This window comes from Nothobranchius furzeri, chromosome 11 (assembly GCF_043380555.1).
Source record: "Nothobranchius furzeri strain GRZ-AD chromosome 11, NfurGRZ-RIMD1, whole genome shotgun sequence".
Taxonomy (NCBI): domain Eukaryota; kingdom Metazoa; phylum Chordata; class Actinopteri; order Cyprinodontiformes; family Nothobranchiidae; genus Nothobranchius; species Nothobranchius furzeri.
Genome location: NC_091751.1, coordinates 64,961,801 through 64,986,847, shown reverse-complemented (window position 1 = coordinate 64,986,847; position 25,047 = coordinate 64,961,801). Strand labels below are relative to the sequence as shown.

At 42.2% G+C, this 25,047-nt stretch overlaps 1 protein-coding gene across 1 annotated transcript in view; it reads left to right on the top strand.

The window, feature by feature from the left end:
* The window catches only part of tmtopsa (teleost multiple tissue opsin a), a 107,008-nt gene extending 87,735 nt beyond the window's left edge, over positions 1–19,273 (top strand). Inside the window, exon 4 of the mRNA XM_054749452.2 lies at positions 16,795–19,273. Within this exon, the coding sequence (XP_054605427.1) occupies positions 16,795–17,052 (258 nt within the window). The 3' untranslated portion in view covers positions 17,053–19,273. The remainder of the gene's footprint in view (positions 1–16,794) is intronic.
* Positions 19,274–25,047: the final 5,774 nt, after the last annotated feature.

Sequence of the window (25,047 nt, the reverse complement as noted above, 5' to 3'; positions counted from 1 at the left end):
TGGGACAAAACAAGTGGAATTAAAGCTGCAAGCAGCGTCGTTCGGCCCTCGCAGCGAAGCTGCTAGCCCTCCGTCTGCACCCCCTCCGCTCCATCCCTGACGCTCTTTAAACCCAGCTCCGCGCCACTCCATCCTGGCCGGCAGCCCGGGGCACCAGGGCACACCCGCAGAACAGAAACATCAACCACCCCGACACCAGAAACCGCTAATGGTCACCTCGTCCGCACCTCACTCTGACTCAGCATCTCCTCTGAGCCCACCATTATATTACAAGTCTCACCACTAGGGCATACTTTATCTTTACCACACTGGTGGTGTGATGACACAGACCAACTTTAATGCTTTTCTGACCACGTTTTTTGAAGTTATTGTAGGTTAAATTAATCTAGGGGGCATTGTGACCAAGTACAGAAAAGTCCCGTTAAGGTCAGCTTTGGTTGACAAAGATGGTTTTCTGTTATTTTGGCATCAATCAGACGTTGTGTGTTCTTTCTAGAGCCAGTGAGCTGAAAGGGGCGGGGCTACAGGGATTTGAACCAACAACCACATCATTGTGCTTGGTGCAGTCAAGTGATGTCACAAGCCAAGTATAATGCCATTCTGACCTTGTCTTTAGAAGTTAATAAAGTTTGAACCCATCTAGGGGGCGCTGTGACCATTTACAACTAAATGCCATAGAGGTCATCTTTGGTCATCAAAGATGGTTTTCTGTTAATTTGGCATCAATCAAACGTTGCATGGGTCATCTAGAGACAAAAAGCTGTAAGTGGGCGGAGTTAAAGTGAATTGAACAAGTGAACACATACATGTGTTGATTGCAGTTGTGTGATGACTCCCACAAAGTTTGATAGAGTTTGGAGCTTTTTTGCAGAAGTTACAAAGGTTTTTTTGAATCTAGGGGGCGCTGTCCCAAATTTAGGAAATATTCCATGAAGAAGTTTGTAGGTTGATAAGTCATTTGTGTGCAGTTTGGTGTGAAATGCATGATGCATGTGTTATTCAGGGCCTAATATATGTCAGGGGGAGGAGCTAAAGCAATATCAACCAATTACCATAGGACTGTGTTGGGTTCCTTTGTGTGATGACACATAGCAAGTTTGGTGCAGTTCTGACCTCGTCTGTAGGAGTTATTACAGTTTTAAAGGTATGTAGGGGGCGCTGTGGTGATATTACACAACGTTCACCAACCGTTTGTGCCTCGTTGGCTAAAGGGCATGATTGTTGATTGCCATGTTCAGTCTCGGGCATATCGGACGCTGTTTGTGGAAGTTACAGTCAAACGTAAGGTCACGGCGTCAAGCCAGAATTCGCCATGGCATCAAAGCCCCTCCCTATCTGGAAAGCTATCAGATCTGAATGGTCATTACAGCATCATGAAGACCGTGCATGACCTTAATGTCATGTTGACTAAATTAGAGGGGACAAATATGGGCATTTCACCATAAAACAATAGACTTCCTGTAGTCAGGGGGCGGGGCTTAGGTGATGTCAGCTGTCCACGTTGTCTTCTTTCTTTCTTTCTTTCTTTCTTTCTTTCTTTCTTTCTTTCTTTCTTTCTTTCTTTCTTTCTTTCTTTCTTTCTTTCTTTCTTTCTTTCTTTCTTTCTTTCTTTCTTTCTTTCTTTCTTTCTTTCTTTCTTTCTTTCTTTCTTTCTTTCTTTCTTTCTTTCTTTCTTTCTTTCTTTCTTTCTTTCTAGCCAGTACCAATCATCCTGTTCCACAAGCTCTTACCCTGCCTTAGAATGGATGTTCAGTGTCCCCAATGACAGTTTTAAAATAGGGATCAGACCGCTAACGCCTTCACTATGGACTGCCACCCAGCACAAGTCCCTTAAGGTTCCTCTACAGGTACACAAGCCCATGATTGAGGCTGGGCCTGAATAGGCCCCATGGGAAAAAGCCCAGTCACCAGCTAGATAAGTTGTCAGTTCAAGGCCAGTGCAAATAATTTCTCATAATTCCTGTCTGTGTTGCTGCAATCAATCTAGCTAGCCATCTAGGGAGACGGCAGGAGAGAGCGCTCTTGCATAATTGCATGAGTGCAAGAGGTGAGGCGGGTGGGGCAGAAGGCTTTCTACTACCAGACAGCTTATGATACAATGCTAACTAAAACCATTATTGTTACATTACAATCTGTGCCTCATACAGGATCTCTTTAACCCTCCCACTGTCTTCATGGGTGACCCCGTCAGGAAAGTTGACCATTGAGCAGGATTGATGGTTTATCCCTTGAGGTACACGTGGCAGGGGTGAGGAGTGAGCACCACCTCACCCATGCCACATGGACCTCAAGGGATAAACCATCAATCCTGCTCAATGGTCAACTTTCCTGATGGGGTCACCCATGAAGACAGTGGGAGGGATTTATTAAAGATTTCTCTTTTGCAGTGTTTGGGCTTATCCATCATCCAGTGACAACAGTTTCTTATGTGGTTCTATATTCATCAGTGTTAATATGTGAAATGTATGGATGTATTCATGTAACAGTTTGTGGTTTCTGTGATCTAAACAGGTGTAATCACATGTTGCACTGATGAGAAAATGTAGTAGACTATGAGTATACATGAATCTGAAAAGTATACTAAGTATACTACGTTTACTCACAAGTAGCATTTTTTTCACTGCTTGCATCAAAAGGAAAAAGTGAAGAAAAAGAAGAAGTGAAGTTGAAAGAACGGAATTGTGTTTCTTGTTCTTGGCTGTGTGTTCAGGAGACATGTCATGAATGTGGTTGGCCATTTAAAATGCGGCCAACTCCTCTGAATGCATTGTTACGCTTTCAACCAGTTGCTGCAGTTCGTAATTATTCAGAATTTTCCCGTCTGTCAGTCAACACAAGGAGATGCCCAGATTTGAGCTGGGAAACACGTGGACTCTGTTTTATACAGCAGTTGATGTAATGCAGGAAAATATGCATGAAATCTCAATCTTAAAACGAACAGATCTGTTTACTAGATTACAAAATGTACCCAGGGATCTCTTCACTATTTCATATTTTTATTTAAATTTACCAACTATTTACAAGTGAAACTCAAAAAAATTGAATATGGAGCAAAAGTTTTTTTTATTTCAACTTAAAAGGTGGAACTAATTTGAGACAGACTCATTCATGCAAAGCCACATATTTCAGCCTTTATTTGTTATAACTGTGATGATTATGGCTTGCGGCTTATGAAAACCTCATATCCAAAATCAGAATATCATGAAAAAGCTCAATATTCTAGGTTCAAATTGTCACATTCTAATTAGCTAATCAATCAATCAATCAATCAATCAATTATTGTGCTGAAATCTGTCTACATGTGTGTTAGTGAGCACTTTTCCTTTACCAAGATAATCCATCCCTCCTCACAGCTCTGGCATATTAACTCATTCACTGCCAATGACGACTAAAGTCGTCACTTGCATTTTTTACTGTGTGGGCATCGGAACGAGCCCCCGCACCGTGAGAACAAACATCTCAGCTCTAAAGCCGATCTTCATCCACATACGTCACACGTCACGTGATCAGGAAGCAGAAAATCCATGTGTTAGGAGATTGTTTTGGGCCGCTGCTGTAAAAAAAAGTGAGGTGTGACCCGGAAAAGCTTTTGCCGATCACAATTTAACAACGGATTATGAAAAAACGGATAACGCTCAAAACACGTGAATTTTCCTGATGTAAGAGGTGAGTCTCTGCTTTGTTTTGGTTGTTTTGGTCTCGACATCATCCTAGCGTGCAACTTTCTGTGACTCTTAAAAAAAACAGTAAAAACGGTGAGGAATGCTGGCCGCAAAGGGCTGTACCGATCAGGCAACCGATCTGGCAGCAAATGAGATAAGGGGCTGATTAGACAGCATGAATGATGTACAGGAGTGCCTTAGACTGCCCACAATAAAAGGCCACCCTGACATGTGCACAGTTTTGCTCCATGGGGGGTGGTAGGGCAGAAAACTAGTCTGGTGTGGCCACCGTTTGCCTCATGCAGGGCAACACATCTTTGTCACATAGAGTTGATCAGGTTGTTGATTGTGGCCTGTGGAAAGTTGGTCCACTTCTCTTCAATAGCTTTGTGAAGTTTCTGAATATTGGTAGGAACTGGAACACGCTGACGTACACACCGATCCAGAGCAGCCCAAACATGCTCAATGGGTGACATGTCTGGTGAGTATGCTGGCCATGCAAAAACTGGGATGTTTTCAGCTTCCAGGAATTGTGCACAGATCCTTGCAACATGGGGCCGTGCCTTATCATGCTGCAACATGAGGTGATGGTCATGGCTGAGTGGCACAATGATGGGCCTCAGGATCTCGTCATGGTACCTCTGTGCATTCAAAATGCTATCAATAAAGTGCACCTGTGTTTGTTGTCCATAACATACGTCTGCCCATACCAGTACCCCACCGCCACCATGGGCCACTCGTTCCACAACGTTAACATCAGCAAACTGCTCACCCACACGACGCCACACACGCAGTCTGCCATCTGCCCGGAACGGTGAAAACAAGGACTCATCTGTGAACAGAACGCCTCTCCAATGTGCCAAACGGCATCGTATGTGAATGTTTGCCCACTCAAGTCGGTTGCAATGACGGACTGCAGTCAGGTCCAGACCCTGATGAGGACAACGAGCATGCAGATGAGCTTCCCTGAGATGTTTTCTGACAGTTTGTGCACAAATTCTCTGGTTATGCAAAACGATTGTTGGTGCAGCTGTCCAGGTGGCTGGTCTCAGGGGATCCTGGAGATGAACATGCTGGATGTGAAGGTCCTGGGCTGGTGTGATCACACGAGGTCTGCGATTGTGAGGCCAGTTGGATGTACTGCCAAATTCTCTGAAACGTCTTTGGAGATGGCTACTGGTAGAGAAATGAACATTCATGTCACTGGCAACAGCTGTGAGACATTCCTGCAGTCAGCATGCCAATTGCACGCTCCCGCAAAGGTTGCAACATCTGTGGCATTGTGCTGTTTGATCAACCTGCACATGTCGGGGTGGCCTTTTATTGTGGGCAGTCTAAGGCCCACCTGTACAAGCCACACCTGTGAGGTGGGATGGATTATCTTGGTAAAGGAAAAGTGCTCACGAACACACATGTAGATAGATTTCAGAACATTGTTTGTGAGTCATGGGTGTTTTGTGTATGTAGAAAAAGTTTCAGATGTTTGAGTTCAGCTCATGAAAAATGAGAGCAAAAACTAAAGTGTTTAGTTTATATTTTTGTTCAGTGTATTTTACCGTAATCAGTCCCAACACATTTGTGCACTCAGTATTGAGTCAATTTGAGACAGTGTCAGAAAAATTTTAAGATCATAATTACTGCGAATCAATTTGTCACCAGAAATATTCATCACTGTGTTTTAAAGGTTTAAAATACACATTGCAACTGTAACCAGCACTGTTTCTGTTGTTTTTTATGAAGTGTTGCATTGAATGCCAGCATGTGTTATTCTAAAAGCTAAAACAGGCTGTGCATTTTTACACTCTAAATTGTTTTTAAATAGATTTTTGTCTCTGTTTAGTCAAATGGATGATGTCATGATGACAAAAATTGTAAACTGGATTGATCAACCAATAAGTGTTGTGTTATTTTAACAGTCCTATCAAGCATGCACTCAAAACCTACAGTTACTGCAATAGAAATTTAGGACTATGAGTAAAACAAAGAAAGATTTTTTTAATCAAGGACCAATGCATGATAAAGAGTTAGCCAACTTTATCTCATGTAGCACAAGCAAATGCAGACTACTCATTACATCCACGTTTTCTCCCACCACCTCTACCTCACTTCCTCATTTTGTGCTGATGAAGAGATTATTTAAAACTTTGTCTTCAACGCATAGTTTGTCTGTCAGACAATAAATAATTCACATTGAGGTAACCAAATAAAGTTCAAATACAGTTTCATTAGTTTCAAAACAAGACAAAACATAAAGGCTTACCACTGAAGACCCAAAAACAAAGCCACAACACTGAATTGAGCATAAATAGAAAATATATTTATTTCACAGAAATCAAGGTTAGTTTCAGACATGAAGAACCCTGATACTCTGTCCCCTCCCATAACTCCTGTTACATTCCAGATCAATAACAGAATCTTGGGAATTTCCCCTTCATAATAGGTCTACAGGAGAATATGGAACATTTTTGTCTAGACTCATTTTTCTGTTCATGTTGTGTAAGCTGTCCTGTTGTACACCTGGTGCTTTAGCTCGCCTAATAAAACAATGGGCTTTTGTGCAGAAGACCTGGGTTTGATTCTGGATGTGAACATAGTTGTTTTAGAGTTTCTTTTTTACATGAATGGTATTTTTTTACAGTAAGATGCCCACATTTTTATTGGAGACTCGCTGAACGGCATTGAATTCACAGATGAAAAAGATGTGGGTTCAACTTTCATTTTGGAACAATTTTTCAAGCAACGGAAGGGAATGATCTGAGCATGCAGGAGGACTGACCCATCTTAAACCTTTGTCGGCTGTGCTGAAGAGAAAGGTACAGAACCAAATTGTTTAATTAACTAGCTGCGCGTTCTCCTGTCCTCTGTCCTCCGGGCCACACACACACACACACACACACACACACACACACACACACACACACACGGGACTGTCTCAGCTGTTATTTTCGTTAAGGAGTGTGCACGTACAGCATGCGCCTCGTGCACGAGCCTACTATTGATGCTGCCGTTATGCTTTTGGCCTGAGGGGGCAATCGCGAGCATAAAAATTCAAAACTCCGTAAAGTCCCTTTAAAAAACCCTGATGTGTTGGTTTGGTTATGGAAATAAAACCCAGTCAACTGAATTATCAGCTCGATTCTGACAGATCACTTAGTGCAAGTTACCACTCTATTGATCCAATATGTTTTTAACTTTCAGGAAGAATTCCCTGCCTACACACTGGCTTTTTCAGACTCCATCCATTCATTCATTTTCGGCTACTTACCTGGGGCTGGTCGTGGGGGCCTAAGCACTAAGCAGAGGCCCAGACTTCCCTCTCCCCAGCCTTTTGGGTCAGCTCCTCCGAGGGAATACCAAGGTGTTCCCTGGCCAGCCAAGAGACATAGTACCTCCAGCACGTCCTGGGTCTTCCTGAAGCCTGATTCATACTTCTCCGTCTGCGCCGGTGCAGAGACACGCAACGCCATTACGTGTTGACGCAAGGGTTGTCCGACGGGCTCTCCAAAATTTTAAACATCTGTCGAAAGTGATGGAGACCGCAGGCTTTTGATTGGTCAGGACACTGCTTCATTTAAGTTCTTCACCAGCGCCGATCAAAAGTAAGAAGATATTCAGTGGCACCAAACGTGGATGGAAATGATGGGAAATGTGGGTTTGGAGGTGGTGACCGCATTAAAAGATGGAAGAGAATGAAGGAGAAATTTGTCCGTGTTAAAGTCTCTGAAATATATAAACACATAAGTAAATACATTATCGTGGACCGGATACTTGAGCGTTATGGTGCCAGGGCTCCATAGAAAACTGCTACACCCCCTGTTGTCCTGGCAAGGAATTGCCTGTGAAGAAGTGCAGAAGTTCACATGTGAAAACCTTTCCGACTTTTTGTGTGCGTCTCCATTGTGGAGCTCACAGAAAAGTATAAATCAGGCTTTAACCAGAAGCTTGAGCCACCTCAACTGGCTCCTCTCGATGTGGAGGTGCAGCGGCTCTACTTCAAACTCCTCCCAGATGACTGAGCTTCTCACCCTATCTCTAAGAGAAAGCCCAGTCACCCTAAGGAGAAAACTCATTTCAGATGTTCGTATTCGCAATCTCATTCTTTCGGTCACTATCCAAATCTCGTGACCATAGGTGAGGCTGGGAACGTAGATCGACTAGTAAATTGAGCTTTGCCTTCCAGCTCAGCACTCTCTTCACCGCGACAGACTGGTACAACACTCGCATCACAGCAGAAGCAGCACCAGTCCGCCTATCAATCTCACTCTCCATTTTTCCCTCACTCGTGAACAAGACCCCAAGATAGCTCCACTTGAGGCAGGACCTCATTCCTGACCTGGAGAAGGCATTCTACCCTTTTCTGAATCAGAATCAAAATTAGAATCAACTTTATTGTCAGTGCCCCAGCATCCTGAAGCATAGAGATTTGTCTCCGCGCTACAGCCTGGCCAAGGTTACGCACACAAAACATGTAGAACAAAACAGATACAGGCAGATCATGAGAGGTGCCATTCAAGGCGCTCATTTCTGATTCTTTCTGCAGATGATGTAGAAGAAGAAGAAGAACGTATCATTTCTATAGCGCCTCTCAAGATAAAAATAACGAGGCGCTTCACAAAAACAAAAAATGTAAAAATATAAAAAAGCATTTAGAAAATGTTTAAAAATATATTTAAAATGAGCAAAAATAGACAATTGGGATTTAAAAGAAAAAATGTTTAGAAAGAGAGAGAGTGAACAGGAAAGAGGGAAATCAGTGGATCCTGAGGAAGGTGGAATAGGAGGGGAGAGCAGAATAAAGAGAGAGGGGTGAAGAAGGTCATATAAAAACCAGCTTGAACAAGTGAGTCTTCAGCTGTTTTTTAAAGGAGACCACTGAGTCCACTGATCTCAGGCTCAGGGGGAGGGAGTTCCAGAGTCTGGGGGCCACAGCAGCAAATGATCTGTCACCTTTGGTCTTTAGCCTGGTGCGCTGCACAACCAGTAGGCCCAGGCCTATTCGAATGGCGGCCCGTGTTCAAGTGCGGACCTAGTTGTTAGACTTGTTGCTGGTTGCAAGAGTCCTAAGAGTCCTAAGAAGATCTAAAAACAAAGTTGGTCATTTGGTAGCGCTGATTTGAAATGTTTCCAGAATTAGGTTGGAAATCATGTTGAAGCCCGTGAGGGAGCGAGACAGTTAGGCAGGAGGACACACTGGTAGTTTCAAAAGAGAATGGGATTTATTTCCCCAAAAATAAAAATAAAAACCGTTTACTTTATACACGGGCCCTTTAAAAGAGGTCAAATTTGAAAAAACTCAACACACAAAGGGGGAAACACTCATCTACCTAATTAACAAAAGGACTAAACACAATTTAAGAGTTATCCTGAAATCCTAAATTAAATACAAAGTTATGAAAAGAAACAAACTACAAGTCTACATAATTCATACAGAAATTATAACAAATAAGTCTCATCTTCCCCCATGGTGGAACTCATGTTGGCACAGTCCAATCAGCGCTTCCTGCTTGTGAGACTAGCAGGCAGGCTGAAGCTCCCAACTCTCCACAGTTCCAGACTGCGTTAACTAAATATGTGCACTACAATTACAACTGAGACCCTGTCCACACGTAGGCGGGGATCTGCCAAAACGTAGATATTTTTCTACGTTTTGGCCTGTCATCCACACGAAAACGGATCTTTTTAAAAACTCCGGCCAAAGTGAAGATCTGCGTTTTCTCCGTTTTGAGTGTCTGCGTGTGGACAGACAAAACCGGAGTTTTAAAGTCCGCAACGTCACTTTCCGCGACAAAAAAATGCTGACATCACGTGTGCGACCTGTGTTTACACTAGCCGACAGCATGGATGCCCTCAGAGCTGCACTCGCTTTATCAATTGTCCAAGCGCTTTTTGCTTGTTTATTTTTGCAAGCGGAATTACTGCTCCTTGCGGAAGACCACAGACGAAGGACGAGGTTAGGAACGAGGGAAGTACTGCCGCCTACAGGTCTGGCATGTCTTTAACAACGTATTTATCCGGGTACGTGTGGACAGTTTTTTTTTAAACGAGGTGGTGTGGATGCAAGTTTTTGGAGGGGCGGATATTCGTTTTAAAAAAAAACCCGGCTACATGTGGACTAGGCCTTAATGCATTTCAGTTAACTAAACTAAACTAATGTGTGTTTCTATTAACTTAGGAAATTGTGTATTGGTGTGTGGGGGTTACCGACTGTGTGGCCGAAGGTGAGGCCATCACAAAGCCACTTCATTTTTGGTTATTTTTTCTAAAGGTTTAGGTTCTTGTTTGTTAATATTTATCATGTTTTTACTCCACAGTAAAACACCAAATAACCTGATGCTCTTTGGTGATATAGAGAATAGTGCTTGACTTCTTAAAGTTATCCACTGCAGCATCATGGAGCACCATGGAGACAGCTGCTGCTCCACTACAAACCCTGGAGAGCCATACTTTCATCTAATGAATAAAACATTTAGGTCATTGTAGCAAGTTTATTTATTTCCCTGACTGTAATTTCATCATTTTTCCTCTGGACTTTCACAACTTTGTCACTAAATCTGCCCCCACGAGGCATCAAAGCCCAGTTCAAGTGCTGACCTAGATGAATCATGATGAAAATGTAGGTAAAAGGGAGTTTGACAGCCGTGGGCTTATTGAGGGCTGTACTTTCCTTACCTATATCACACAATCTTCTGGGTTGCAGTGGAAAGTTAGAGACACTAAAAGGACATTTAAAGTTTGATTTCTGGGCCACAAAAATGAATCTGATTGCTAAAAACAAAGAACTAGGCTCCTAATGTCCGAACTGTTCCACTGGAGCAGCTCAGGGGCGAATGGAGCAGATGGATGTTTTATTTATAACTAATCCATACATAATTACTCATTAATAACACATTTGCCTGTCTGTTTTTCAGTGTGTGGACCCCTTTTAGGCTGTTTCCAGGTGAACTTGGAAAAATGGGACTCATCTGTGATCAAATATGCATGAAAAAGATTTTGTGTTTCATTTCACAAAATTTTAGACAAATGTGGAATGGAACCATAAGATTTTGGGACATGTCTATTCACAATTGCATCTGATTTATAATCTAGAGCAGGGATTTACAATTGGGGGTACATTACAGGGGGCACGTGGCAACATTAATGCTTCATTTCACAGATGATGGCTCTCAGTCTGGTAAGAATATATATATATACATGTATATACATATACATATGTATATGTATATACATATGTAGGATTTCCTTTTTCCACCTTCGGAATATTGCTAAGATTAGAAACCTCCTTTCCAGGAGTGATGCTGAAAAACTACTTCATGCATTTATTACATCAAGACTGAATTACTGTAATTCATTACTCTCAGGAAGTCCACAGAATGTAGTTAAAAGTCTTTAGAGTTCTGATGAGAATTAAAAAGAGAGATCATATCTCTCCTGTCTTAGATTCCCTACATTGGCTACCTGTTAAATTCAGAATAGATTTTAAGATCTTCCTTCTCACATATAAAGCTCTTAATAATCAAGCTCCATCATGCATCAGTGATCTGATTGTTCCATATGTTCCTAACCGAGCACTTAGCTCTCAGACTGCAGGTTTACTGGTGGTTCCCAGAATATCTAAAAATAGGATGGGAGGCAGATCTTTTAGCTATCAGGCTCCTCTCTTGTGGAACCAGCTCCCAGCTTTAGTCCGTGAGGCAAACACCTTGTCTACTTTTAAGAATAGGCTTAAAACATTTTTATTTGATAGGGCCTATGGTTAAAATCTGATGTTAGCCTAAATCTGGACAAGTGGGGGAGTAGAGGGAGGTGGAGTGTACAGTCGGTAAAGACAGCTCTCCCTTGCCCTGCCTCCAACATGCCTCCATCTAAAAGGCTAAGTTATCCAGAGTTATCTCTGTAGTTATGCTGCTATAGGCTTAGACTGCTGAAGGACGCACTGACCACTTTTCACACTCTACTATTTTCTTCTACAGTCTGCTCTTTAACTGTATTATTTACTGCTATTTCAGCTATTAACTTTATTTTTCTCCAAGTGTTTTTCTCCCCAGAAGAAGCTACAATGATGCTCTGCTGAGCTGTGGTGGCCCCATGGAGGGGGCCATCGTCTTGAACACTGTTGCTAACCACTTAAACATTCTCCCTCTCCTGATAATAACATTTACTTTCTTTGACATTGAATGTGCTACTACTAGTTTACCCTTTTAATTATAGATTATCTAGGATAAATACAATAAAGTTTATCCCTCACCAAATAGAACATTTACTAAGAAATCACAATGCAACCATAGAAACACTACTTGGTAAATATGTTGTGTGTGTGCGTGCGTGCGTGCGTGCGCACGCGCGTGTGTGTGTGCGTGTCTGTGGATGGGCGGGTGTTGGTGTATGTGTGTGTCTGCTCTGTCTTCTCGATCCCCAGTGAGTCGTGGCAGATGGCAGCCAGGATTCTCTGGAGGTTTCTTCCTGTTAAAAGGGAGTTTTCCTCTCCACTGTCGCTAAATGCTTGCTTAGCATGAGGATTGTTGTAATGTCACTGACACTAGTCAGTGACTTGATGCAATTTGCTGGGTTCCCTATATAGGAAACTTTTTTCTGATTAGCTTAATGACCTGGCCTGTGTTGTAATGTTTACAATGTAAAGTGCCTTGAGACGACTCTTGTCGTGATTTGGCGCTATATAAATAAACTTGAATTGAACTGAAAATTGAAATAAATTTTCACTGTCTGAAATTTAGGGTAAATTCACAGGAACGTCTCAACTTGCAATAGTCTCCACTTGACCATTCCATCCAAACGGACATTTTCCGGCCCATTTTCAGGAACTTTTGGACTGTCTCTGAGCTCTTCAGGCATTTCCTTTGACCTCATGATTCTCATTTTCTCTGACATACATTGTGAGCTGTAAGGTCTTATATAAACAGGTGTGTGGCTTTCCTAATCAAGTCCAATCGGTATAATCACACACAGCTGGACTCCGGTGAAGATGTAAGACCATCTCTAGGATGATCAGAAGAAATGGAAAACACCTGAGTTAAATGAGTGTCACAGCAAAGGGTCGGAATACTTAGGACCATGTGATATTTCAGTCTGTCTTTTTAACAACTGCATACATTTCTGAAACTCTATGTTTTTTTGTCAATATAAGGTGCAGTGTGTACATTAATGATGAAAAAAAGAATTTGATCTTGGCAAATGGCTGCAATATAACAACGTGTGAAACATTAACGGGGGTCTGAATACTTCCCGTACCCACTGTATGGTCGTCTCCACCACCTCTGTTCTCTAAGGGTTTGTAAGATTGTGGACTGACACACACACACACACACACACACACACACACACACACACACACACACACACACACACACACACAATCTTTACTTTAATCAAGCACACACCAAATGTTTAATAAATGTTGCTGTCAATACGAGAAGATGACACTCACTTGAACAATCAGGTGCAGCAGTTAGTGGAAACAAATAAATTTTTTTTAAAGTAATAGAGCATTTTGCAGCCATCAGCAACACATCAAATCAGCTGTTTGGATATCAAGAGTGTAAAAAGTTATTACAGCTGCTAAAAGTACATCATCAAACTTTTGACAGGTATTATAAATTGACAGATTTTATTGCACTGACTTTAATTTACCAGCAGACAATATGAATGATGATTCAAAGTGCTGAAGATAGTGCCAACATGTCAGCATCTCATTTAACAAAATAAACTTCTCAGTCTCTTTCTGGCTGACCTGGAGGGCTTTATCGTTGGTAGGAGAATGGGTATTGTCCAGTAGGGCTGGGCGATGTGGCCTCAGGTCAGTATCAGAATATGTTGAGCAGTTCACCTCGGTAAGAATAAATGGATGATAAGTACCCACCACAGCGGCAGTTAGAGGGAGCGGGGGTAGATGTGGTCGAGGAGATGCCTGTTCCCACAAAAATCCTTCAACAACCAGTTGGCAACCGTTTGAGTTTGGTCACTACTGCCAGCCGGTTGCAGAAGATGGGATTGATCCTGCCACCCTCTGATTTTTGGAGAACCTGCTCTACCTCCAGAGATGCTGCTGCCCTATCCAGATTGGACAATTAACTCCCTCTATGTGGGTCTGAGGCAATCTTTTCCTTCAGGCTGCAGCTTCAGCAGAATACCTCCACTGGGTTCATTCACAGAGCTAAGCAATGGAAAGACATTGCTATGCTCCTGGTTGCCCTGGACTAGCTCCCACTAAAATACAGCATGGTATTTATGTAAAGATGCTGGTATTGTTTATTTCTGGAACAGCACTGCTTGACTTAAATCACTCTAACATGTGTGATGTTAGATTAATTAGTATATTGGGTTGAGTAAATTGCTTTAAGAGCTATTTATATTATGAACACTACTTGAGACCAATAAGCTGTGATACTCTATTTAAATATAGAATATCACCTTGCCTGGTCTTTATTTGTTTTAGTCAGAAGATTCTAGGATTCTTGTATTCATTAAGGGATTGTACACACTTCGTTTGATTCAAGAAACAGTCAGGTTTATAAAAATGAAGAATTTAGTTTACAAACAATTAAGACAAGAAAATGTTTAACCTATTATTTACTGTGAGTGGATGCGAACTAAAGGATGGTGTCTGGAACTTATGTGTGAATATAATGTACTGGAGTCAGAATCTCCATTTCTCAGAGAGCTGATTTCTGGACATAAAAGAATTTGGTTTGCAAAAAAGCTATACAGTTGTTATTAGCAAAACCACATACAGACGCCATCTCGCTGTGTTCTACCTCACCCGTTCTGGAGATCCCCGTTTGGATCCGAGATGTCAAGGAGCCGACGACCCCACTGCACTTGGTTCGTAGAGAAACCTCGATACGACCAAATCAGTCCTGAGATGTCTCCGGGTCACAACGATAGATAAAACCGAGCGTCTTAAAAATAACTCTGATGGAGTTTGCGTCAGCTTTGTTCTGCAGGTACCATCTTGTTGCGCTCAGCTTCGCAGGTGCAAAAAAGGTTAAAGGTTTTGACAACGTGTCAAAATCTTTGCGGGCTAAAGAGGCTTTTTGCTCAGATGGCCGGTCTGAAGCTTTTCTCTAGAACCCTCGAACTGTTGAACTGTTCCAACTGAGGGAAAAACCAGATGGACTAGTTTTAATGGACTGATGTTATGGATTGGTTAACCAACCACAAGTTGACAAGTCTGAGGATATTACCAAGCATCTCAGAGACACACCCTCTTCGATCTGGACACTGAATGTGTGCACAAGGTTAACTACTTGTCACGCGTTAACTTTACCTTACTCTGTCTTGTATGAGTGCAAATGGTGATGACCTCATCCAGTAAACATGCTAAGCATTTATCATTAACACAGATCAATGAACATTTAATTGTTTAGAATTACAAAATCTTTTTTCTTCTTTCTTCTGGGAATAAAGGAGTTTATTCCCTGTAATGGGCACCTTGGTAGGAGAGAATGTTATTGTTTATCTTTTATTATCTCTCAGAGCTGCAGTCCAGTTAGTGTGAGGAAGGCAGGCTCTGATTAAAGGGACTACGTGCAGACTTCCAGTCTCCTATGAGGGGAAAATATTGTAGGTTGTGTCATAGCCAGGGGTAAGTTGACCTGGCTGTGGATCTGACCTGTGGGATCTCAAAATAAGGCCATTCCGTGACATTACACATGGCATTCACCAGCAAAATCCCTTTGTTGTCCTCAGAAAGACCTGCTAGTGGTCCCGTGGTCCAAGCTTAAGTCCAGGCATGGCCATGCTTTTGCTTTTGAGCCCAAAGGCTTTGGAACAATCTTCCGCTTGGCATTAAACAGCTGCCATCTCTCGAGACTTTAAAGGCTAGTCCCCTTTTTAGTGTTTGATCCGTTTCTTCTGGTTTCCGGCATTTATTTATTTGTTTTCCTCTTCATTTCTATAATGTTATCGTGAATTCTGTTAATCTGTTTTTACACTCAATACAGAACCATAGGCCTCTGTGGCCGGTGGTGGAACAGTGCTTTATAAATGATGGATGGATTGTCATTGTCAGTCATGTTCTTTCCGCAGGCTACCATCGCTCTGCCACCTCCACCATTTCAGCTCTGTGCTCTACTGTTCTTGACTTTTTAGCTGATTCTTATGCAGGGTTTAACAGACAGACTGTTAAAGACTGTTGATTAGTCTGAGCACTGCTGCCACCCAGTGACTGGGGGCTTCCCTAGCATTCATGTGTGAAGAAAGACACTAAAAAGAAAATACTCTTGCTCTCTCCTTCTCTCCCTGTTTTGTTCTTAGTCATTTTGTCCTCTCTGCCTGTTCACTCCAGAGCTTCGGCAGAAGAGACAACATGAAGTGACTGATATTGTCTGTTATGTAATTGTAAATCACACGATCTTGGGAAAGGGATATGAGAGGGGCACATACAGGGGACGAGGCCATGAGGATATTCAGAAACAAACTGCAGAATTTAAAATTCAATCTGCAAAATAAATCAGAAGCCAATGGCGGGATGCTAAAATAGGAGTGGTTTGCACTTGCTTTTTGGTACCAAGTAAAATCAGCGGTAGCATTTAAAACCAAAATACGTGTCTAGAACCGGGGTGCATGGTCCTGGTCCTGGAGGTGCATTGCAAAATCTAAACAAACGGAAATAAAAGGATGAATTCAACTTTGATATAAACAGGAGAATTCCACAAATATAAGCCAAATGTATCAACATCAACCGTAATTTACTGGTGCAACCATAGAGTTAATGGCATTAAAGGGGAAATATTGTGCAAAACTCACCTTTGGCATCCTTTTGGGCTGCCAGGTGGGTCACTACTGCCTCAATAAACACTACAAACATAAAACGGGAAGTGTTCATCCGTTTTCTGTCAGTGTTTAAGGAATTAAGAGCTGGGGGGGGGGGGGGGGGGGGGGGGGGCTAGCTCCAGCTTTTTTTTTCTTGAAGTGACAAAGCCCTGAAATGTCTCCTTCTGGAAATTGATCTATGTGAGAAGGATTTTGTGCAATAAACATGTATTGTAAAAACCAGAAATCTAAAAAAAAAAAAAAGTCACATGTCCCCTTTAATCTTCACAAAGATGGCTGGTTTGTAATTTCACTCACTTTTCTTCAGGGCTGTTTCTGACCACTTGTTTGTATTTTGACCCAGTTTTACAGATGTTTCCAGTCCCTGATGCGATGTGAAGTTCCTCGGCGAGGTTCCAGCCAGAAGAGCTCATCCAAGGTCGCCACCAAGGCCATGAGGGGAGCAGCAGTGACTGGTCCCCGCCAAAGCAATGATTTTCTATATATGGTAGCCTCACTGGGTCAACCGGCCGTCACCGTGCCCCAGCTACACGTTTCTCATGAACTCACCATTAATATCACAAACGGGCACTCCTCAGACAACACACCCGTTGTGGTGTAGTAGGTGACCCACTTCTATGGTTGATGGTTTGCTCCATCCGGGAACTCCTTAATATTAAAGCAACAGTCTGCCTCTTCAAGTGGACTTAAGCAGCTTTTGTATCAGCTGGTGCAACCGATGACGGTGTGAGAGGAAACACTTAAACAGCATCTGGATAGCATGAACTGTAGTACGTGTGTGTGTGTGTGTGTGTGTGTGTGTGTGTGTGTGTGTGTGTGTGTGTGTGTGTGTGTGTGTGTGTGTGTGTGTGTGTGTGTGTGTGTGTGTGTGTGTGTGTGTGTGTGTGTGTTAGGGGTGGGCATGAACACAAGAGGATTCATATGGAACTTTCCTTAAAGAGCACATTGCAGGTTCGAGACTCCCATCAACCAATGTTTAGAGAAACATAATAGAAACTCGTAAAAAAAATTTTTTTTTACACAAACATAAATTATTTAGGCTTTTAGAGTCGTTTTTGTGAGAAAAATGTTTTTATTTTATTTATTTATTTTTTTGCTAATCCAAGTGACGTCAGCTGAGGGAGTTCTGTTAGCTTAATCCAGAGAAAAATACGGATTCTAATGCGGCTCTGACACGGAGGAATCTTTAAATGTTTATAATTCTGCTTCTGATGGACCAAAACCATAAAGTTATGAGTTTGCTGCACGCCCCAGAGAGCAGAGACAAACCAGAGCATGGGCGTTGCACCCGTGGGGGATGTGGGGGATTCAACACCCACAATTTTCTTATTGAGATTGTTCAACACCCACACTTTTCCATCCGTTTTTGCTCACCTCCACACCAGTCTGGTTTCTCTACGTCGCACTCACTCTGTTTGCCTCATCTCCTTCTTCCCCTTCCTCTTCTGTTTCTCCTTGAAACCCGACATCGGCTGTCGGGTTTCAAGGAGAAACAGGAGAGGGAGGGAGGGAAGAGCTTGACTGAATTCATAATTTTACATCTTGACATTAGCTGTACAAACTCCGAGTTTGATAAAGTGAGGAACAACAATTTGCAGAGGTTTATAACAGGTGCGGCGCCAGGTTTTCATTTTTGGGTGGGCCACGGTAATTTTGGACGGACCTTAATAAGCAGTGATTTAAGTGAAGCAGGCAGGTCGCGCTAGAAAATTTAGTTTAAAAAGACCTCATAAATTTTTTTTCCCCGTCATTTTTATTTCTAAAATATGAAGTAAAAACTCACAATTTATTTTTCATTCATAGGCACCAGCAGGGGCGGCGTTAGGCCCGGCTACTTGGGCTGAAGCCCCGAATGTTTTATGAAAAGCCCCGGATCTAAATCGCGGAAGTAACATGCAGTACCAAAGTCCAACAGAGAGGGAGCAGCTGGCAGTAGTTTGTATACAGCCTGCCTGAGCCTCCACCACTGAAGAAGAAGCTCTTCAGCAGCCAGTTTCTTCTACACTCTCTGCCTGAAACGCATGAGTGAAGATGGACATAAGGACGTTTTTTAGACCAAAAGTACAACGACAGAACCCCAGCTTTGATGAGACTGGTGTTGACTCAGGTTTGTGAGTCTTAATTGAAAATATTTGTTGTGCTGCTGGTTTGCCTAAAGTTAGCTTACTATCAGGTGTAATGATCTGAAGTTGTATATTTATACACTGTAATTAGATCTAAGTAATCAATCAGAAGTGGTTGTTTTTATCATCAGGGAGTTTACTTAACACTCTGTATTGATTGAGAGACAAGAAAAGAGAGAGAGTTGGGATCGTTTAAGAATCTTTAATTTCTATAATTATAAATTCTTACAATCTACCAGGACTATCTCAATGATGAATGCATATGGATTTAGATGTTTCGTGTTGGTGTGTGTGTGTGTGTGTGTTTTGTTCAGAATCTCTAGGATGACGTAGCGAATCTGGTTTGTTATGACTAGGCTACCACGAGGCTTCAGAAGCTGATGACATGAGCCGCCATTTTCTGCCGTGACTACGTACCTATGGAGTCTCCTGCGGTCAGATCAGGAGTGTCAGGTCCTAGAACCCCCCTTGGTGCTGGGCTGATGAAACAGTGGTGCAGCACGACAAACCAGTCTACGGATAGCTCCGGTAGTAGTAGCAGATCTCGGCGGGTTCAGCTCTTATTGTGAAGGAGCCGTCGTCTTGTTGTTCAAACGACAGAAAATTCCAGCTCGACAGTTCAGCTCAAAGTAGGAAGTACAGCTGGCCAGCCTGTAACTTCTTAATGATGACGATGGAAATCCTTAGGACCTCGGATGTCCTGGAGCTGAGGTTAACATGGAACTGGTTAACGTGGAACTGAATATAAAATGGCGTTGCCTTCTTTTATATCTCCTAATTGTTTACCAATCTTAGTAAACCGGATTGGACACATTAAGTAAACAACCCAGATTTTGCCCTACCACAGACGAAAGTTCTGATTGGTTGAAAACAATGTGTCATGCGTTTCCATGGTAATGTAGATCAGTCTGTCTGGTGCAGCCCTGTTTATTCATTTAAACACATAACTCATGACATCTTTATTTCACAGATCATTCACCTGATTATTAATGATCAACATATGCTTTGATTAGCTTATCGCAAATAAAGTACTTTGATTAATTAACGAAAAGCGTTCTTCTTCTCTTCTTCTGTCTCTTCTCCTGGAATGTAAACATAGTGAACCAAGCGTCTCACCTTGGCGATGTTACTGTGTGAAGGGGCAGCTGTTAAGGGCAGACCATTATAAGATTCATAACGCTACACAGGTAAAGTTGCTGGAGAAAGAAAGGGAATATTTAATATCATCTCACACTAAACACTAACAGGAACAATACTCTGCCCTGAATATGCTTAATATGTAGTGTAATATAAGTTTCAGTGGGAGCACGGGCAGAATATCTTGCCCTCCAGCCAGAACCCAAAAACAGCACCAGTAGGCAACGACTTATATATATCCGTTATTAACACAACCAACAATAAAACACTATGGCCAAGTTCCTTCATGATAAAATCAGCTTTCCAGCATAAATAAAACAAGCAGCGGTACTTAGCTGTCCCAGTTGATGTGACCCCTCCCCGGGGTCTGAGCTTCCGGCCAACGCCCCGGGGTGCAGCTTGCGAGGACGGCGGGTAAATCCACAACTTAAGTTCAAATGCCAGAGTCTGTGGCGGCAGGTGTCGGCGTGGTCTTGCACCCAGCTACTCCCAGCCCTCGCTACCTAAAGAAGGCGTCAAGCCTTCCCTCCTAGCGCTGGAACACTGCCCCCCTGCTCAACTATCTCTGTGGCCGGCAGGCCTAAACGACTGCGAACGACCCCACCCCCCGAAATCCGGTGCCACAATGACAGGTCGACCACACACACCAACTCGGTAGATCTGTCACCCTTTTGTCCTCTCCGGCCTCGTTACCCATAACAAGGACCAGCCGGTGACCAATCACCACGCCCTCAGAATCCGGCACTCCCGTCTTCTGTCCTTCACAGTAGCTTCAGATTAAAAATTATGTGGTACAAGACAAATATATATGATGTTGACTTGTGTGTGTGTGTGTGTGCGTGCGTGCGTGTGTGTGTGTGTGTGTGTGTGTATTTGTTAGAGGCTCCACCCTATCGGTCTGCTAGGCAACAGCATTTGTTGCGTTGAAGAGGGAGTAAAGTAAGTTTCTTGTAGGGGGTGACTTGCTCTTTAACCTGCAATTTGCTCTTTAAGCACCATATCTGACCTTTAACCCTTCGAGCTCGGGCGTCCCCTAACTGGGGGACAAACAAGTGTGGCAGCAAAAGGCCTAGGGCTTTATTAAAAAGACATGTTAGAGCACAGATATGCTCACAGCATGTGGAGGAACAATAAAATGTATTTTTGTATTGATTTGTTGTTTACAGTAGTAAAGTTAGATAAACATGAGTTGTTTACCATCCTAAGCATTTTAAAGTGCTACAAAACATTGATACTATTTATAAAGGTAAAAAAACAAACTGCTCTGTGATTATTTAAAATTTTCTATCCTCTAGAGTTTTTCTTTAGTTCTGCTAATCATAGTTTAGTCGTGGAAGCTAGTTTTGAAGTGCATTGCTCTTGTATGTCTTATTGCTTCAAGAATAAATTTGTTTAATGTTTGCGTGAAATATCGCTAAAATCATCATCAGGTGCTCAAAGAAAGATGATAAAATGACTTTAAAAGTCAAGAAATGTTAGCAACCAAATTAATCCAGAGGAATAATGTTGCATGTTGCCTACAATGTCTGGTCTGGAGAAACAGATTTATAACAAAGGTGCAACTACTGGTTCAAGTTGGACTTTAACCTCATCGTTCAAACCTTCAACTTTGAAGAATATTTATGTTTTAAAACAATATTTAAATGAAATATGTGTATTATGTAGTTGAAAGCATTTTGTCATTCATATCCGGAGAGCTGTTATTCCGATGTGGTCGGAAGTGGTTTCATTTGACTACAACCTTGTCAGAACATTGGAATCATCTCTGTGTCTTGCTGTAAAAAAGAAGAAATGTAATATTTTTAGGTTAAGCCATGATTTGAAGTTAATGTATGAAATGCTTTTTTGTACAGTTGATCACTGTTGACCTCAGTAAAAGCAATATTATGTAAATAAAACAAATTTTCCACAATATTGTTACAATTTGATGTGTTCCTTCTGTCCTTTTTTGATTTTAGTCTGTTTGGGTTTTGGACTAAATTGTTAAGGAGGAATTACTTGGATTGACTCCTCCTTGAACCGTCACCTTATCGTGGTGGAGGAGTTTGAGTGCCCTAATGATCCTAGGAGCTATGTTGTCTGGGGCACATTGTGCCCCTGGTAGGGTCTCCCATGACAAATTGGTCTTAGGTGAAGGGTGAGACAAAGAACGGTTCAGAGGATCTTTCATGAATATGCAATCAAAGAGTCAGAGTACCCGGCCCGGAGGGTTACCGGGGTCCCACCCTGGAGCCAGGCCTGGGGTTGGGGCCCGTGAGCGAGTGCCTGGTGGCCGGGCTTTCGCCCATGCCTGAACCAGATACACGCCCGCAGGAGGAACATGAAGGGTCCGGTGCAGTGTGGATCGGGTGGCAGACCGAGGCTGGAGCCTTGGCGGTCCGATCCCCGGACAACGAAACTTAACGTTTTCTTAACTGTGTACGGTATTTATTTTAAATGCTTTTATTACGATTCTTAGTGGGCTTCCTAAACTTATTTTGGCGCGGCTTTTTCTGTCTTATTAATCATAGCAACAAGTAAACATCACGTAAAACGTCGCCTCGTGATTTCTGCGTGCTGCCGTTTACGTGTTTTATGATCACAGCAATTAACCGGCTAAGCTGTATTTCATTTTTAAGCAATGGTTGATCAATTGTCAGATCACACATGAAAAGCACTTTGGATTGCTATTATCTGTCTCACCGAGACAGATCTCAGACAGATCCTGAGACGCTCCTGCCTGACATACTTATTTTACACACAGAAAAAAATCTAACTAGTGATTTCTCTTGGCGTTCAGTTTATACATTCAAACAGCACAGCACTCTATTTAAACTACTTACATGTAAATCTGTTATTTGTCCATCCATCCATCCATTTTCATCCGCTTATCCGAAGTCAGGTCGCGGGGGCAGTAGCCTAAGTCGAGAGGCCCAGACTTCCCTCTCCCCAGCCACTTGGGCCAGCTCCTCCGGGGGAATCCCAAGGGGTTCCCCGGCCAGGTCCGGTAAGAAGTCCGCTCTGACAGCTTCTGACGTTTTTAAAAAGTATCCCAGGGGCACGGTAAGGGTCGGAGATGTTTAGTCTATTTAATTTCTGACGATATAAAACAATTTCTTCGGTTTTAAAGTGTGAAGTAAACTCCGACGGAGTAAAATCCAAGCCGATCCCGTTCACTTTGTTTACCTTTGTTGCCTGCCAACATGGCGTCTACTCTCTGAGAGTCACGTGACGTCCGGAGCTCTATAGTTGTTGCTGTCGAGCACACACGTTTGTTACTCTTGTGATGTAATGCTGCTTTCCACCACTAGATGGTGGAAGTTCCTTTAAGAGAGTCTCGCCTGACTTATGCTGCCATATCTGCATGTGGACAACAGAACTTGTGGGGAAATTGACCGAATGCTCTTCAACTTCTTATGGAAAAACAAAACACATTACATTAGAAAGAGTGTAATAATGAACGACTATCAACATGGAGGACTCAATATCTTGGACTTCACTACCTTAAACAACACGTTTAAAATTAACTGGGCAAAACATTTTCTTTAAAATCCTGTCTCCATTTGGAATTTTATTCCTCACTATATCTTCTCTAAATTTGATGGTCTAACTTTTATCCTGGGTTGTGACTACAATGTAGGAAAGCTTCCAGAAAAACTTTCAATGTTTCACAAACAAGTTCTATTAGCCTGGTCACTGATTTATAAACATAATTCTACTCCCCATACATACTTGTCTGGAATAACAGGAACATAGTGTATAAAAATAAATCATTGATTTTCTCTAATTGGGATGAGAAACAGATCATTTTTGTGAATCATTTGTATAATACTAATGGACAGCTTATGTCTTACACAGAACTCCTAAACACATATACATTTCCAGCAACTCCCAAAGAATACGCCATACTGTTTGCTGCAATAACTATGGGTGTCAGAATGCTTTTTAAAGGTGTTCTACCAGTTGTACCGCCTATTTCTCCCCCCGACCCTGTGAACACATACGTAGGAAAAGTTTGTCTCATCGAGCATAAAAACAGTAATAGGAATATCCGTGCTTTATTTCAGAGAGAATCCTTATCTGTTCCACATGTGATTTTTTATTGGAATTCCTTTGTCACTGACAACAGTTGGAAAAGAGTATGGACCATTCCTAATAAGTATTTTGTGACAAATAAGGTCAAAGAAGTTTCATTCAAAACACTTCATAAGTGTTACCCAGCTAATCATTATATGACAAAGGTTAAGAGGGACATTGATGTGAACTGCTGTTTTTTTGGAAGCCACCCTGAGACCGTTCAGCACCTCTTTTGGATCTGTTCACATGCTACAACGTTTTGGAAAGACTTTGGCAGATTTATTATCGGACAGCTCTGCAAGGACTTCGTTTTAAAAAGGGACAATGTTGTATTTTGTTTTTTTTCGCAAGCACAGAAAGGAAGATGTATACTTTGTTATAAATTTGTTAAGTATTCTAGCTAAATTCTATCCACAAATGCAAGTATAGTAACCAAAAACTAAACTTTGCGTTTCAAGCACTATTATAGTGACACTATCTTACATAAAATTGGTTAGTGGATCACCAAACAAAAAAGCTTTAAAAACTATAACTATTTGCACCACCTATAATTTATTTGGATGTGTGTAACATTTCTGTAGTGCACCCCCTGGCATATGTTTCATCTTCTTTGTTCAATTTTGTATGCAATTTGTTTGTATACTTATCACCTTGTTCAATAAAGTTTTGAAAAAGAAAAAAAAAAGTTCAGTCGGCAGTTCCTTTCAGTTGTTATTTCCCGTTTGCCTAATAAGGACAAGATAAAAGGAAGATCCCGACTTCTTCGCCATCCTTTCCTTCAAAGGTGAATCGCTGAAGAAGCTGCTGACCATCTGCCATCTGATTGCCTCACAACAATCTAAGCAGCCAAACACCTGAACAGGTGTGGTATACAGTAGGGGCAGCAGTAGCTCAGGTGGTGGAGCGGGTTGCCTCATGATCGGAGGGTCATGGGCTCGATTCCAGCTCCCGCCAGGGGTATCCTGCTGTTGTGTCCTTGGGCAAGACACTTCACCCAACTTGCCTGTGTTAGTGGTGGTCAGAGGGGCCGACGGCGCCAAATGGCAGCCTCGCCTCTGTCAGACCTCCCCAGGGCGGCTGTGGCTACAAGTAGCTTACCATCACTAGCAGTGTGTGAATGTGAGTGTGTGAAAGCGTCTTTGGGTGTTTAGAAAAGCGCTATATAAGTTCAATGCATTATTATTATTATTATTATTATACCTAATAAAGTGGGGAGAGAATGTAACAATTCACAAAGACAGAGCCAGATTTCACTAAAAGGTGTCCACAAGGTTCAGTCC